The sequence below is a fragment of the Corvus hawaiiensis genome, chromosome 4, assembly GCF_020740725.1.
Source record: "Corvus hawaiiensis isolate bCorHaw1 chromosome 4, bCorHaw1.pri.cur, whole genome shotgun sequence".
Taxonomy (NCBI): Eukaryota; Metazoa; Chordata; class Aves; order Passeriformes; family Corvidae; genus Corvus; species Corvus hawaiiensis.
The window spans coordinates 18,750,521-18,765,006 of NC_063216.1; the positions used below are offsets into that span (position 1 = coordinate 18,750,521).

General features: G+C 47.2%; 1 protein-coding gene across 5 annotated transcripts in view; it reads left to right on the forward strand.

Annotated features, from left to right (window-relative positions):
• The window catches only part of ITPR2 (inositol 1,4,5-trisphosphate receptor type 2), a 247,831-nt gene extending 236,515 nt beyond the window's left edge, over positions 1-11,316 (forward strand). For all 5 annotated transcript variants that reach the window (XM_048300591.1, XM_048300592.1, XM_048300593.1 and 2 more), the window contains 2 exons: positions 6,970-7,131; positions 8,359-11,316. In XM_048300591.1, the coding sequence (XP_048156548.1) occupies positions 6,970-7,131; positions 8,359-8,445 (249 nt within the window). In that variant the 3' untranslated portion in view covers positions 8,446-11,316. The remainder of the gene's footprint in view (positions 1-6,969; positions 7,132-8,358) is intronic.
• The last annotated feature ends 3,170 nt before the right edge of the window (positions 11,317-14,486 follow it).

Below are 14,486 nucleotides of genomic sequence, written 5' to 3' on the forward strand. Positions count from 1 at the left end.
AAACTGCCCCACAGAGCATCAGAGAAAATTCTTTGCAATTTGGGGTTTATTATCATTCCTCGCCATAATTTTTGCAGGGGTATCATAAGTGGGAATGCTGATACAGAAACACTGAGACATTTTTAACTGCCTGGCCTGGATATCAGTCTTGAAGAACTCACAATTACTCAGAATTGCAGTGATAGATTCTGTTGCAGCCCTCGAAAACATTCAGCCAAGTTAAAATGAAAGTAAATGCATCAATGACACTGCTAAAGCAGACAGTGGGTCTGTATTGTGGTTTCAACCTTCTTTCCAGGGGTAACAGGTTTTTCTGTTTTTGTGTGAGCTGTGGGAGCTGTAGCATGTATCAATCCAGTGTAGACCCAGCCAAACCTATTCGTTTTCTTGTTGCATAAAGATTTATCTGTAATTGCCAAGGTTTATTTTTATTTTCTTTGAATTACTGTTGTGGATGCATATAGATGCATAACAATTCCTAATTTCCCTCCCTATATTCTTGTACAGCACAGATTGCTTATCAAATGCAGTCTTAACATTAAAGTGTCAAACAGGATTTGCAGAAAGCTATTTGGGTTTGTAGTTTAGGATGAACGTTTATCAAATTGTGGATTAGCTGAATCATGCACTGAACCAAATTATTATTGTCTGTGATTAAATCACAAAGTGGTTATTGCCCTGTGTCATCTAAAGCACACAATAGCTTAAATCTTTAAAATCCCTTTTTAAGGTGGCTATAGGAGCTACATAACTCTGGACTTTTAGGACCAGACTCTGTCCCTAGACAAAAAAAAGAAAAGCTTTTGAAAGGTCATTTGGACTGATCCCTCTCTGCTTATATGGGCAGCATCCTGGGGAAGGGACTGGATGGACTTATTTGCATTTCAGACATACAGAATAGTTCTCAGTAAATAGATCTCTTTGTACCCAGTGCTAAAGTATTTATTCAAGGTGCTGGCCCAGAAAAGGGGAGGGAACTGTTCATTCTCATGCCTGAAAGGGCAGGGGCTGCCTGCTGGAGAGCCGTGATGCCCAGTTTGTTTGCCCTCATGCTGAGGGCACATAGGACTGGCAGTGCCACTCCTTAGCCGCGGAGGCCATGGGGTGACCAGCAGGATCTCTCCTCAGCACCAGTGCAGCAGAGTTTTACCACCCCAATGGGCACTTGAGGGGCTACAGTCTCTCTAAAGAGGCTCAGCCTCCCTAAAGCTGTAGGAGCCTTTTTTGGGGGCTGCTGCTGTTCTTGCTGCATGCCCACAAAGGTGTGTTCCAGGAGAGCCCAGCTCAGCACGTGGAGGCGCTGGTAGCAAACCTTCCTGGTGATTGATGTCCATGCTCCTCTTGTGCACCCTTCAGCAACCATCTAGCTAAGGAGCAAGAGAGCTTCCAGCACCTCTGTTTTCTCAGCCTTGCTGTTAGGGCACAGCCCTCGTGATGACAGTCACCAAGGAGAGAAGGATCCTTGCGGAACCATGGGCTGGGGAACACGGAGGCCGCTCTCCTGCCCTGGTGCGTGCAGCAGGGCAGGTCACAGTCCAGGAGGAGTCATGAGCAGTAATCACCACTTTTCTTGGAGAACAGATAGGAGGGAAGTCCTGAAAGGGCTTGTTTTCATGTTGCAACAAGGGGTCACGGGGTGGAAAGGGCTGAGAGTCATTGCATTAGAGTGTGCTGGAGAAATGAGAGTCTGGCACATCTGACGGTGGCGTGGCACTCGCAGCCCGTGCACTAGCACCGGCTGAAAGTATGCATAAGGCTGCCTTTGCTCCTCTACTTCATCCCCATTGTCCTACTCTTTGACCTATTTTCTCTCACTGTTATCTAGTAATCTATTTTTTAAAGGCTCAGCCCAGTCTTTCCTGCTGGTTGCAGCTGATCCATCTCGCTGCTAGCCTGTGAAACCAGCACCTCCTGAAGAAACATCCCTCTGCCAATTACTCCGAAGGCATGGATTCAGCTCAGCATGAGAGCTTGATTGAAGCCAGTTGGCTGTGCCAACAGGACAGGGATGGCTCAAGAGAGGCTTCGTACAAAGTATAGGAACTCTAAACAGCTTTCTTCAGTCTTTTCCCCATCCATGCTCAACCAGAGCCAGCAAAGTCAGAAAAATGGCAATATTTTATCGAAGGGAGGACTTATCCCACAGCTCTGCCATCCCCCTGGAAAGCCCACAGAAGGGAAGGAGAGAGTTGCACAGAAAACTGCAGGAGGCAGACGCAGACTTTAGCTCTGAGCCCGCCTCTGCGAGACGCAGGGTTTGAGGTTTTTCAGTGAGCACAAGGAGCAAATCCTCTAAGCCCTGTGATTTCTCAGGCATGTGCCCTCGCCGTGGGCACCTCGAGGACGTGCACCCAGAGCACTTGCACAGAGGTCTGGCCCTGGGGGAGCTGTGCCTGTGGCTGGAGCCCTGCCAGGTGAGGGGGAGGACAGAGGGAGCAGGCGCGCTGGATCGCCACACCAAATGTCTGCTCTGCTCGTGTGCAGTCTCTCTGGCCCGCAGCCTTTTGGCTCGCCCCACCTGCCTTTTTCCCTTTTTTTTCCTTTCCCCCAGCTGAACTGGCGGAGAGGAGGCTGCAGCTCCTTTCTGTCCCTGCAGCTTTCCTGTCTGGCTGACGCTGTGCCCTGGACACAGATGTCTGCATAAATATGGATCCTGCGAGGCACACGTTATGCTTGCGGGAAGAGTGTGGAGCAGGAAGATGCTGTGATCCATAGGTGGGCTGTGAATTGCTGCCGTCCTGTGCAAGAATGAAATAACAAAAACAACATACTGCCTTAAACCGTCATTTTTTAGAAAGAAGATTTCGGTACATTTTCACAATTAATTACTTGTCCAGGCAGCTACTTCGTTTAAAAGGGTCCCATCCACATAGCTCACTCTCTGTGCGCTCATTAATGCTCGAGCTGTGTCACCTCAGGCTAACCTGGTGGCTGTTGATTGAGTCCCGTGACAGCTGTTTGCAGAGGTTTGCCCTGCTCCCTGCCAGGAGCCTGCCTTCCTCCTCCAAATTGCCTCTCGGTTCCAGGCAGGGTTCAAATTTCTGAGTGAACGCTATCCTGGGCAAAATGGTTGGATTTCTAAGAGTAATGGGTAAGGCATGACAGATAACATCCTGCACACCCCCAGGAGTGCACGTTACAGCTTGAAGGTGTTGGTCAAGGTGAACCCTGGACCGAGCCCATAAACATTTAAGTCCCAGAACAAATGTTTGGGATTGTACAAACATGTTAATGACCTCCAGTTAATTGGCAAGCAATTACCTTGAAGTAAAAATAGCTTTCCCATTGCTGAGCAGTCACAAGAGTTCGTGTTCCCCCATGAACACTGAAATTTTCGGCCAAGGAGCCTTGTCCAGCTTGCCTTCTGGATCCTGGCAGGTTTCTGATCAAAAGTTTGCTGTCCCCAGCACCAATTGCTGTTTGTTTGTGGTATAGACTCAGCAAACAGAGCTGTCTGCCAAAGCTAATTTTCATGCTGCCCTTTATTAAAGTTCTGCAGTTCATAATGCAATGAAAAAGTAAGATCATATTGACTGGCAAAAGCGTGCGGTTCAGCAAGGGAAAGTACCTGCTGTGTGCACTATAAAGGAGCTATCAGTGAAAGCTAGGTAAGTATTTTTAACCTAAAGACAGCTTCGCAGGCTATAATGTGTCTCCTACTGAATTTTGAATCTTTCTGGTCCTTTGCATGACAAAAATACACAGCTGGACTGATTTCACTAGATGTGTATTGCAGCTGAGAAGCAAGAGGCCTGCACCTAACACAGCTCTTGGGACTCCAAGTGCGACCTGTGGGCAGGTGTTTGACCTGTTGCCTCTCTGCCACCTACAAAAGTCAGCAGCATCTTTTCATGAGGTCTCCAGTCCATACAAACCATCAGCTTCTCTTAGAACTTGGATCAAGTCGCTTGATCCTCCACAATACTTTGGGGGAAAAAAGGCCCAAATTTTCCTGATCTGTAACTAAAACCACACCTGGGTTTCTTTCCTGGAAGAGTTTATCACAGCATTTCTAGGAAGGCAAAAACTGGGCACATGTGAATGAGCAGAGTCTGTTGCTGAAGTCCCATGACGCTGGGGCTCGTGGTGGCTCAGATGAGCTGGCACGTGGTGCAGGGTGGTTCCAGCTGCAGAGCCACATCTGCTCTGTGTGCTCCACAGCATCGTGTGACAGCGGGTGAGGTGCTTGCTGTTTGTTCCATCCCTGTCTCCAGCTTCTCCCAGCCATCCCTCTCTCCAGGCACTGTAATGTCATGCCGAGGAGGAAGGAAGCAGGTGACACTGGGAGCCTCAGGAGAGCCAGGATGTCTGGCATCCTCATGGATGCCTCTGGATGCTGTGGTGTGGTGCAGGGTCAGTCCACAAAGATCTTTCCAAAGCAGCCAGTGGTCTCTGCCTTGTGTCCTGGAGGAGTGAGGGAGTGGCAGATGGAAAAAACAAAACTAGCAAAGTGCCTTTCACAATCCTGGCAGCAGTACTCGGCAAACAGAGGAGCCACAATGGTGGAGTCTCAGATTGTGCTCCCTGTGCAGCCTGGCTTTAGGAACTTTGGTGTTGTTGTGAGCCTTGAAAGAGCTCCTGTTCCCTCAGCTGGCTCCTATGGCCTTGCATTTGGTATCTTCAGGTGCTTCAAGCAAGAGGAGCTGTAATGGGTGCAGATACCAGAGCTTTCCAGGAAACATTCAGGTACAAAAGCAGCTCTGTTTGCTGTAGCTGCCTTGAATTAAAGTTCTGTGCCTATAGTGGCAGACAAACTTGCTGGCAAACATTTTGAAAAAAAAAAAAAAAAAAAAAAAAAAAGGCATTGATCCAGAAAGGCACTGTGCACGAACTAAGCTTGGTATAAATGAGTACACCTGTGCTCAACACCAGGCACGTGATGAATGCTCTGCTAGATCCTAGCCAAAATAAATTGAAAATAAATATTGGCGTGCACTGGTGGAAGATGAATGCTGGTCTTGTAAGCAGGAACGCATGTGGCAGAAACAGGAGCCTCCCGCTCTGCGTGTCAGCTGGGGATATCCACAGGGAGGGTCACGTGCACTCCTCTCAAGCTCACCAGCAGAGCTGGTGAAAACAGGTTTTGATTTGAATGAGTTATGACCCATTGAAAATGGCATCATGTGTAACCACAGTAAATTGTCATAATGAGATCACGAGGCTCACAAGAAGTGAGCGGCAAGCAAAGAGGCCTCGTTCCGCCAGCGCCCACGGCTGACAGCCCAGGGCTGCAGAATGCAACCCGGGGGCACGCTCCAGCTCCCTGGGCATCTTTGTTGATTTAGTGACAGGACCAGGGGTTGCACAGCCAGAAAAAACTCATTGGAAGTTTTGAGTTAAAAAGCAGAAAAAAAGCTAAAATTCATACAGATTTGCATTTAGTCTTATCCAGGGTAACAGAGGGGACTGGGCTAACACAAAGAGTGGACAAACATGAATACTGTAAGTGCTGCCATGCTTACCCAGCCTTAGCTTGGTTGTTTCTAAATCATGCTGCTGTAGGAGGGGAGGGTTTGGTGATTGGGGCAGAGCACTGCAGAGTTGAAAGGATATCTTCCTGGAAGCATGATAAAGCCTTGGTGTATCCCCAGCTCACAGCTCTGCCAGGCCAGCCCTTCTGGACCTGCTCAGGTACGGCTGCCCTGTGCTGCCCAGCTGTAAATGCTGCAGAATCATCACTGCCTTCTCTATTTTCATAGGAAAAATAGAGGCAAAGGCTAAGATTATGATCAGTTTGATGGACTTAAAACTTTACCAAATACCTGGACAACATAAGTATCGGAGCTCCTGCCTTCCAGGTGTCTTGTAGATGGACTTCTGGAAAGAGCTCCTTTCCATTCCTCCCAACACAGTGCTATTTGTGTGGGACCATTCGCGGCTCAGGGGACTGGAAGAAACACACTTTAGCTCATTCTGCTTCTCTTCTCAAGTTATCAAGTGCACATGTCCAGAGAGGCCCGTTGCAAACCCCATGCACATGGCCCAGCCACATCCTCGCGCTCCCCGCGAGGTGCAGGACACAGGTGCGTGCATGTAACGCACTGCCTGCTGCAGGACCTGTTCTGTTCCCTTTGTCTCAGGGCAAAGCAGCTTCCTCTCCACGTGGCTGCCACTCCTCCTAGTCTTGCACCCTTCCGTCTCCTCCATCTGTTCAGCTCTGCACACAAATATCTGTGCCCCTGAGCCATGGAGATAATTCGGGCTCATGTAGATAGGCAGCACCTTCCTGACTCATGCCGTCTGTTTACAGTGGTTTTGTCATGGCTGAATTCATAGCCTGAGTCCATGGATATAGGAACACCCGGCTCGCTGCTGTCCCATGCAGTGCAGGCTAGCCCTTGGCTGTGGGGCTGTGCTTGCATTTATCCAAGATACACACTCTGAACAGCATATTGAAGCCTAAGCCATTCCCAGGACTCTAAATCTCCTGTTGTGGGCAGCTGGATCCAGGTCCTTCTGCTCTTCCAGTAGAAGTGCTTGAGGCTGGTCTGGAAGGCTCTTGTCTTGTTTTCCTGGTGTTGGCTCGCTGACATTGCTGCAAGGACAGCCGAAACAGATGGAGACCAGCCAAGCTGAAGAGACAGAGGGGAAATGTGTCCCTGCATACGCTTAAGAGCACAGCAAGGGGAGCACTGAGGCATTCCTGGGGGTGGTGTACCAGAGGAGTCTTCCCAGTGGGGGCATTTCTGCCTGCCAGAGCCACAGATGAATGTGCCAACACTGCCCACACTGCAGTACAGGTGCAGCTGCAGGGAGCCCAGATTTTCCAGTTGGAACCTTCTCTGTAGCTAAGGAGAACCAAGAATAAAGCTGCTTGTTTGAAATACTTTCTGAATTTACTGCTTAAGCTCACTTGCTGTGTGTCATCCACTGAGCAGAAGTCCTTCTGAGCTTTCATTCTCTAGTCTCAGCTTAGTAGCCCTGTATAAACCCCTACTAACATGGCTAATTTTTCTAATACCTGTGTAGGAGAGGAATTTGGACTGGTTCCCTCGGATGAGAGCCATGTCTCTGGTTAGCAATGAAGGCGAGAGTGAGCAAAACGAAATCAGGAACCTGCAAGAGAGGTTGGAGTCAACCATGAGCCTTGTAAAACAGCTTTCCAGTCAGCTGGCTGAGCTCAAGGAACAGGTAAGTGCCCTGGGTGGGTAGCAAAGCGAGCACGTGTGGGTGAAGGTGCTGCCTTCCATCAGGGTGCAGTAAGGACGGTGTTACAAAAGAGACTTTTGTCTCCCGAAGGTTTTATCTTTCCCTCCAGCAAGCTTTCTGGGTAGATACACTGATAGGAGTTTGGAGTGAAATTGTACTCTGTTAACAACAACAGAGATCAGGTAAGGAGAAAAGCCGAGGGGGAATTAGTCACAAAATGCTCCCAGTGAGTGTGCGAGGACAGAGGGGAAACTGCAGAAGAGATGAGGGGCTGCATAACCCGGCAGTGAAAGCGCTGTAGTGTCAGGAGTAGCTGCATGATGATGGGAGCCCGGAGGGAAAAAAGCCTTCTGTGTCTGGCTCTTGGGTTTTTCCCCCACTAAGAACATCAACAGTGGCCTTGTGAAAACAATTTGCAGAGCCTGTTGCTTTGCTCGCGTCACCCTTGTGTTGGTGCCCCTCCTGCGGCTCCCGCTTCTCTCCCGTATGGAGCACAAGCTGCTGGCCTCCCTCAAAGCCTCTCTTAAAGCCCTGCTCCTGCCCACACCACCTAGTGTGTTTGCTCTCTCTTCAGGATCAAAAGGCCAGCTCCTTTTTTGTTACAGGTGCTGGTCACTTCTGATTTGCTCATTACAGTTTCAGAAAAGCATCTGTGTGTTTTCTTTATGGGAAGCACTTCAGTGGCATCGACAGAGTTATCTAATTATTCCCCTTCAAATCCCTCCTTAAAACTTTTCCCTGTGAAAAAGCCAACAAAGGTTTAGGCTGGATGTGCTGAGACCATTGCTTATTGTGCTTACCCACACCATCCTGGTGGGATTTTTTTCATCCTCCTCTGGCTGAATCTGTTCTCTCCTGGCTTAAATTTAAACTCTGTGTGGCTGGGGCCATCTTTTAGCTCTGTGATTCTGCAGCACCAAGTGCAAATGCTGACCCTCTGCAGGGCTACACAACACAATAGCAGCACAAATAATACTCCGTAAGACCTGCCGGGGGATAAGAATAATGTATAAATGAGAATAAAATGTCTATACTTTGCAGGAAACAGATCTCCCACTTCAAAGACATCCCTAACTTGTAATTTTCTATGCTGAAGAAAGGAATTCCACTCCCTGTTGTTTTGCTTATATGTATCTTGCTCTGTGACTGCTAAATAATAGTAAAAAAAAAAAAATTCTCAACTCGTCTCTCTCTGCCTTTCCACCTTAGATGACAGAACAAAGGAAGAATAAGCAGAGGCTGGGCTTTCTTGGATCAAACACACCCCATGTGAATCATCACATGCCACCACCCTGATACCACGGGGAGAAGCCGTGACTAGCCTTTCATCAGTATTCCTGCTTTATTATAGAATAAAAAACTGAGATTGAGAGGAGTGAACAGTGCCTATTGTTACAAAGTTAAAAACAACCAAGTGCCAAGATGTTAAGTGGTTTAGCTCTGGGAACAATTTGTAGCTGTTTTTCATGGTTGAGAGGGACCACAACCTAGAATGTGAGCGATACAAGGCAGCTCGTTTGTATTCCCTGCCTGGTCCGGCTCGGCCGCGCTCGGCTCTGCGGCTCCAGGGCTCCGGGGCTACCTGGGACAGAGGCTGGGACAGAGGCTGGGACAGAGGCTGGGACAGCGTTCGGCCGTGCCCTGGGAGCTGACTTCTCCCCGGCAGAACCGAGCTGAGCAGAAGGAGGAGAGGTGTTTATTAAGGCGAGCACGACAGCCTGGCTCAGAATCAATAGGTCGTCTCTGGCCCACTTGCCAAATAGCAACATTAGTCATATTTGCTTGGCATTTACTATTTTTTAATTACCGTAAATATGTCAGTCCGTAAGCAGTGATGTTGCTTCAAGTAACTTCTACTAGGAGGGAAAGGGGAGAAACCTCTAAAGATTGGGGGAAGAAAGAAAAAAAGGAAAAAGTAGAAAAAGAGTTGCAAAGAGAAACATTAACGCTTTTGAATTTTAGCTGTCACCACGCAATTTCTTATTTATAACATGGAGCACAATGGATCTACAGCTGTGGGAATGTTATGCACATAACACTGACAACATAACTGGAAGTGATTTCTTTCTCCTGGCTTCAGATGTTCTCGATTAATGTGGCCGTGAGGTTCCACATACTGAGGAGTTAAACCGTGTTTGAAATTCAAGTTCCAATTGAGGATTCAGGGGGAAAAAAATTATACCTGTGGTTTGAAGCATGTATGGGATTTTATTTTTTTAAAAAAAGCTTAGAAACGTCTTTCTGTACAGAACTATAATGGTGTCATTACCTTCCATAAACTCATCTTCAGCAAGAGTTGACTTGAGTAAATAAACACCATATTCTGCCAGCTTTCCTCTGAGCTAAAGATCATGGGCTGATGGTTTTGCCTGCCCTCCCTGCTTCTAGAGGTTTGCAGGGAAGCCTGGGGGGAACAGGAGGGCAATATCAGAGAAGCTCCTCCCAGCTCTCGGCCCTACAAAAGGCAGCAGCCAAATCACCTGTGCAGGTTTCTGCTCTATCCTGTATTTTTTGGGATGGCTTGAAAGAAAAGTTACAGGGTTTCCACAGAGCCCTAGGGGACTCTTTTAGGGAAAAAAAATGGGGGGCACAAATGGGAGTGGTATTCACTTTCATTTTCAGTGGGTTTGGTTACCAGATTGTCTCGCATTCGAAAATGCACCTCTTGTTACCTGGAGTCACTTTTTAAACCAAAATAATTTTGCAATGATATTCCCCTGTAAAATTTTCATTTTGTTATAAAGGACATTTTGATCGAAGGAAAAAATATTATTGGTGTCAATATTTTCCAGTTTCTTCCTGGAGAAATGCTGTTGTCTTGGTTAAGGCACTATTCAAACCAACAGGCCTAGAGTAAAGGGAAGGAAGAGGTATTTCACTCTCTTTATCCCAAATTCAAACCAGTTCTTGAAGCTATTTTTTTTTCCTTTGTGGCAGTGATGTGACTGGGATAAAAGTAATATATTTTAGTAATATATTTATATCTTCTACCACTAAAACATTTCCCATTGGCTTCAATTGTGTCCTTCAAAAATAGTGTGGAAATCAGAGGTTTGTGTATTTTACTGGAAGAAAATCTCTTTCCGTTGGCCTTAGTCCAGAGAGCACCTGCTTGTGAGAGGTGATGGCCAAAGGAACTGCCCACAAACATAAAGTCAGTAGTAAGTTGGTGGAGATTCAGACCCTGTAGCTGTATTAATTCAAATTAGTTCATACTGTTAATCAGATCTAGTCGCAGCTTCTGTTACAACAGCAATTTCCTCTTCCTCGCACATGTGGTTATAAAACTCAAAGCACAGTTCAATTATAAGATAAATTAAACTTTCATTATTTATTGGGGGGTGGGTGGTTAGCTAATACTGGAATTGGTTGGCACTTTTCTTGTTTACACTCAGAAAAAAGCAGCTGCACCGCTGCACATCAGGGGAGGTTTCTGCTGCTGGAGCTGGAGGAACTTGAGGCTCGATGGGTTTGTGCCCCAAGCTCAGGGCTGCAGTTGGCTGCTGCTGGTGCTCCCTCTGTCTCACACCCCAGACCGCGTCCCCTCGGGCTCAGGAGCCCAGGTCCTGCTCTTCAGAAGGGAGAGTTACAGCATCAAAATCAAAGAGAGAACAGATGCTGGCTTGCCTTTGCCAGGGTGCCTTTCTGCTGTTTGTAGCTTCCCAGAGAGACCACCTTAATCAGTAACAGTAGGTGATGCTACTTGCACAGACTGTAAATACATTTCACTGAGAATTTCGACATTTTTGCTGTTTCTGTCAAAACTTAGGCCCTGCCCTGCTCTCGTCCGTGTGAGCAATCTGTACAGTCCCACGTGGTAAGGCAAACAGGAGGCTCCTTGTGTGGATAACGGCTGCAGGGCCAGGCTCCAAGACTTAAAGATTGTGAAATATCCCCACGAATGAGTTTATAACAAAAATCATTGTTTTATACATCTATTTATGTGTATATCTTTGTTTAATGCAGCTGGGGTATCCTCTTCCTAGGCAAGTATCATTTACTTTACCTATTTATATGAAATGATTGCAAAGAAGTTAAAACATCTAAGAGCTTTTAATGCCTTCGAGAGATTTATAATTATAAGCTCCTTGACAGTTAAAATCTACTTAAGTAAATGTGTCCATTGCTGCCGAATGTAACTTTTAATAAAGTGTGTCATTTTATAGATGTCTGTCTCATTTTTGGTGCTAAGGCTGGGGGGAAATGTGTGTTCTGGTTTGGGAAACCCAGGCTCGTGGTCGTGGGTGGGGGACCAGGCTGTGGGTGTGCATCCCTTCCTTCAGCTGGACAGCCCGGATGGATGGAGGCTGAGCGCAGCGAGGGAAGCGAGGGTTTGTTTTATTTCAGGCACCCATTGCTCTGTCCAGGATGGTGGATCCAGGAATGCCGCTTTTCCCGGAGGTTGAGCCGCAGCCGGGTATGTGATTTGCTCGAGTGCTCTTTGTTCAGGCCAGGGGAGCCCTGGGTGAAGTGGGCAGAGGCAGGGATCGTGATGGATTGAGTGTCACAGGTGGAGAGGAGCAGGCTCAAGCCAAACAGCCTCAGGGTTTCTGCTGCTGCCTGATCTTTTCCAGCCTTTATGATTCCATGATACTGTGATGCAGGCTTTTCTGTGTAAGAATTTTTTGCACCTTTTTTTCTTTTTTCTTTTTTTTTTCAAATGTTTTTAGTGTAACTCTTTCAAGTAGCACATTGAGAGAGAGACCAAGGGCTTTCCCCACTCCTCTGGGTGAAAGAATTGAGAAACACAAACATCTTAAAACCGCTGTGTCTCTCAACTGAGACAACTTGGGCTGAGGAAATCTGTGGTCTTGTGAAAAAAGAAAAAGCCCTCCCTACAAACCTGTGGCTGATAAACTACAACATACATGTGCTTTTTTTGCTTTTTCCCAGCTGTTTTTTTTACAGATAGTCAATATTAATGAGGAAAAGAGTAAGTCCTCTTCTTAGTGAGAAAAAGCCTGCTAATTAATTACTAAGAAAAATCCTATTAAATAGAGCATGCTGTTTCTCCTGTGCACTTCTTCCACCAACTTGCTAAGGTTTTGAGTAGAACTAACTTTCTTTCCTATTCTCTGGTATGATTTTAAGGTTAAATAGAAAGGAGCTTGTTTACTACTAGGTTTGTTAGATGGTTTTGCAAAAAGGATATCCTAAGAGAAAACGGGGTTTCACGCAGCAGGCTTTCAAACTAAGATTACAGTCAGACTTAAAAAGCCCCCAAACCAGCATTAAGCTTCTGAGCCCAAAGGGGAGCAGTTTTGCATGCAGGACTGAGAACCTAATGCCAAGGCTTTTCTTTTTAAAAATGCTTCCCCTCAAGGCACATTTTAATTCAAGAGGTGTTTCAGGGAGCAAACCTCTCCCTCGGCACTGGCTCACGCCTCTGTGGCATGCAAGTGAATTCTGCTCCTCCCTTTCCACCGTCACTGCTGCTGCTGCTGTGACAAAAGCATCTGCAGGCGAGGATGTTTTCTTTGGACAGCACATGCTTATTTTCTGGGGAAGGCTTCCAAGTTTATTTTTGAGGGGAGAAAGCTGAGATTTAAGGCTGCTAACCTCTCCGCTGTCCCGGGATGCCCGCAGGAGCGCGACTCCTGCTTGCAGGTGCCCATGCTGAACATCCTGAATTTGCACAAAATCATTCAAAATCCCTCAAAAGGAACTCAGGCTGTGGGGGTTTAAAATGTGCTGTGGTGTATTGCTATCATCAGCTCACACTTGCCTGCTCTATTTATATGCTGCACTTTTTCAGGCCGAAGCAGGAAGCTGCAAGGCACAAGACGAGCAGCCTTTCTAACTTTGCTATTTCGACGTGTTTATCTTACTGCAAACAGCCAAGAGTTACCTTTCCTTTTATACTGGAAGTTTCTTTCTCCATGTCTCCACCTTTGTCTGCTGCCACTCAGGTAAGGTGAGACCTGGGCACGTCCTGGACCACGGGGCATTACCTGATAAACCAAAGCAATAAGCTAAAATGTGTAGAAGCATGGTCAACCTGGTGTCCTTAGGACTTAATAATTCTGTTTAAATGTTGTAGATCATCAACATCCAATATCTGACTCAATATAAGCAGGAGGTTTTCCTAGCAGCCCTTCTTGTGGTAAGTTATGGCACGGTCTCCATCCCCTGATGGAGCAGCCATGTGGCCTTTGCCAAGGCAACCCACACCCGTGTGCGAGGCTGTGGGGTCAACTCAGCCACTGCTTTATGTGGGCCCTGTCACCTTTCAGATTTCATCCAGATGGCAAGAGCAGTGTGGGGATCCAGTTACAGCCCAAAGGCTCCAATTCCCTTTATGAGTTACTCCTTTCTGGCCCTTCAAAATCTGCAACATTTATAGCCTTTGTTCCCAGTAACCCTGAGCTGCCACAAAAACTGTGGATTTTGGGCACATCCTCAGTGTTACCTGTAATGGCCTTCACTGGGATATGTCGATCTGAATTTCACAATCCTCTCCTAGGGGCACTTGCTCCCTCACCAAAGACATAAGGATATTTTTCCTTGCTTCTTCTTCCCTGCCCCTACAGCATTACAGCATGAAACACCTGGGAACTGTGTTAACTCAGGCCCTTCTGTAGAGACCCACAGTTGTGTTCAACAGAGCACAGGACAACCTTGAAACAGGGTTGAAAAAATCCACTTTCAGTCGTGAGTCGGTGTTGGATGATAGAAGTTGGCTCAGAGTCTGTATTACTTTTCTTAAGTCAGCTTTTACTGGCTTTGAGGTTGGTTCCGGCCCATTTGCAGCCCACCGGGGAGCTGCAATGGCGGCTTTATCTGGCACGAAAGCTTTCACCCCAATTTGATAAAGCCAGCAGAATTCCTGGTGCTTCCAAAAACCCCTCCCAGCCCTTCATCTTTCTGTCCTAGGAGCTGAGGGTGTTTGTGCTACGTGTGACCGTGTGTGGTTTGCGCACACGCAGCCCAGTCTGAGGGTGTTTGGGAACATTGGCTCGCAGGAACAGGGACGGGTTGGCTGTGGCCCTAAACAAGCAAAGCTGGTGTGAGTGCTGCGATCCCACGTGAAATGCAAATCCTGCCGCCTGTGGTGGGGCTTTGCTGCTGAAGGAGGAGTCGGGAGAGCAGAGTTTGGTCCCTGGAGCTGTCACGGCTCTTCCCATGCAGGTGTAAACATCTGTCCAGGTCCCTGGTGGTCACCTGGGATGTGGGAAGATGCTAGTGGGGCATTGTGCACCTAGCCACAGACTGTGAGAGTTGTAAATGTGATGTGTTACAGTTGCAGGGAAAGAAAGGGAAGGAAGAAAGTTCAAGGGAAGGTCTCAAGGGTACAAGGAAGTGTTGTCAGTGATTTTACTGGTGGGATTTACTAAAAG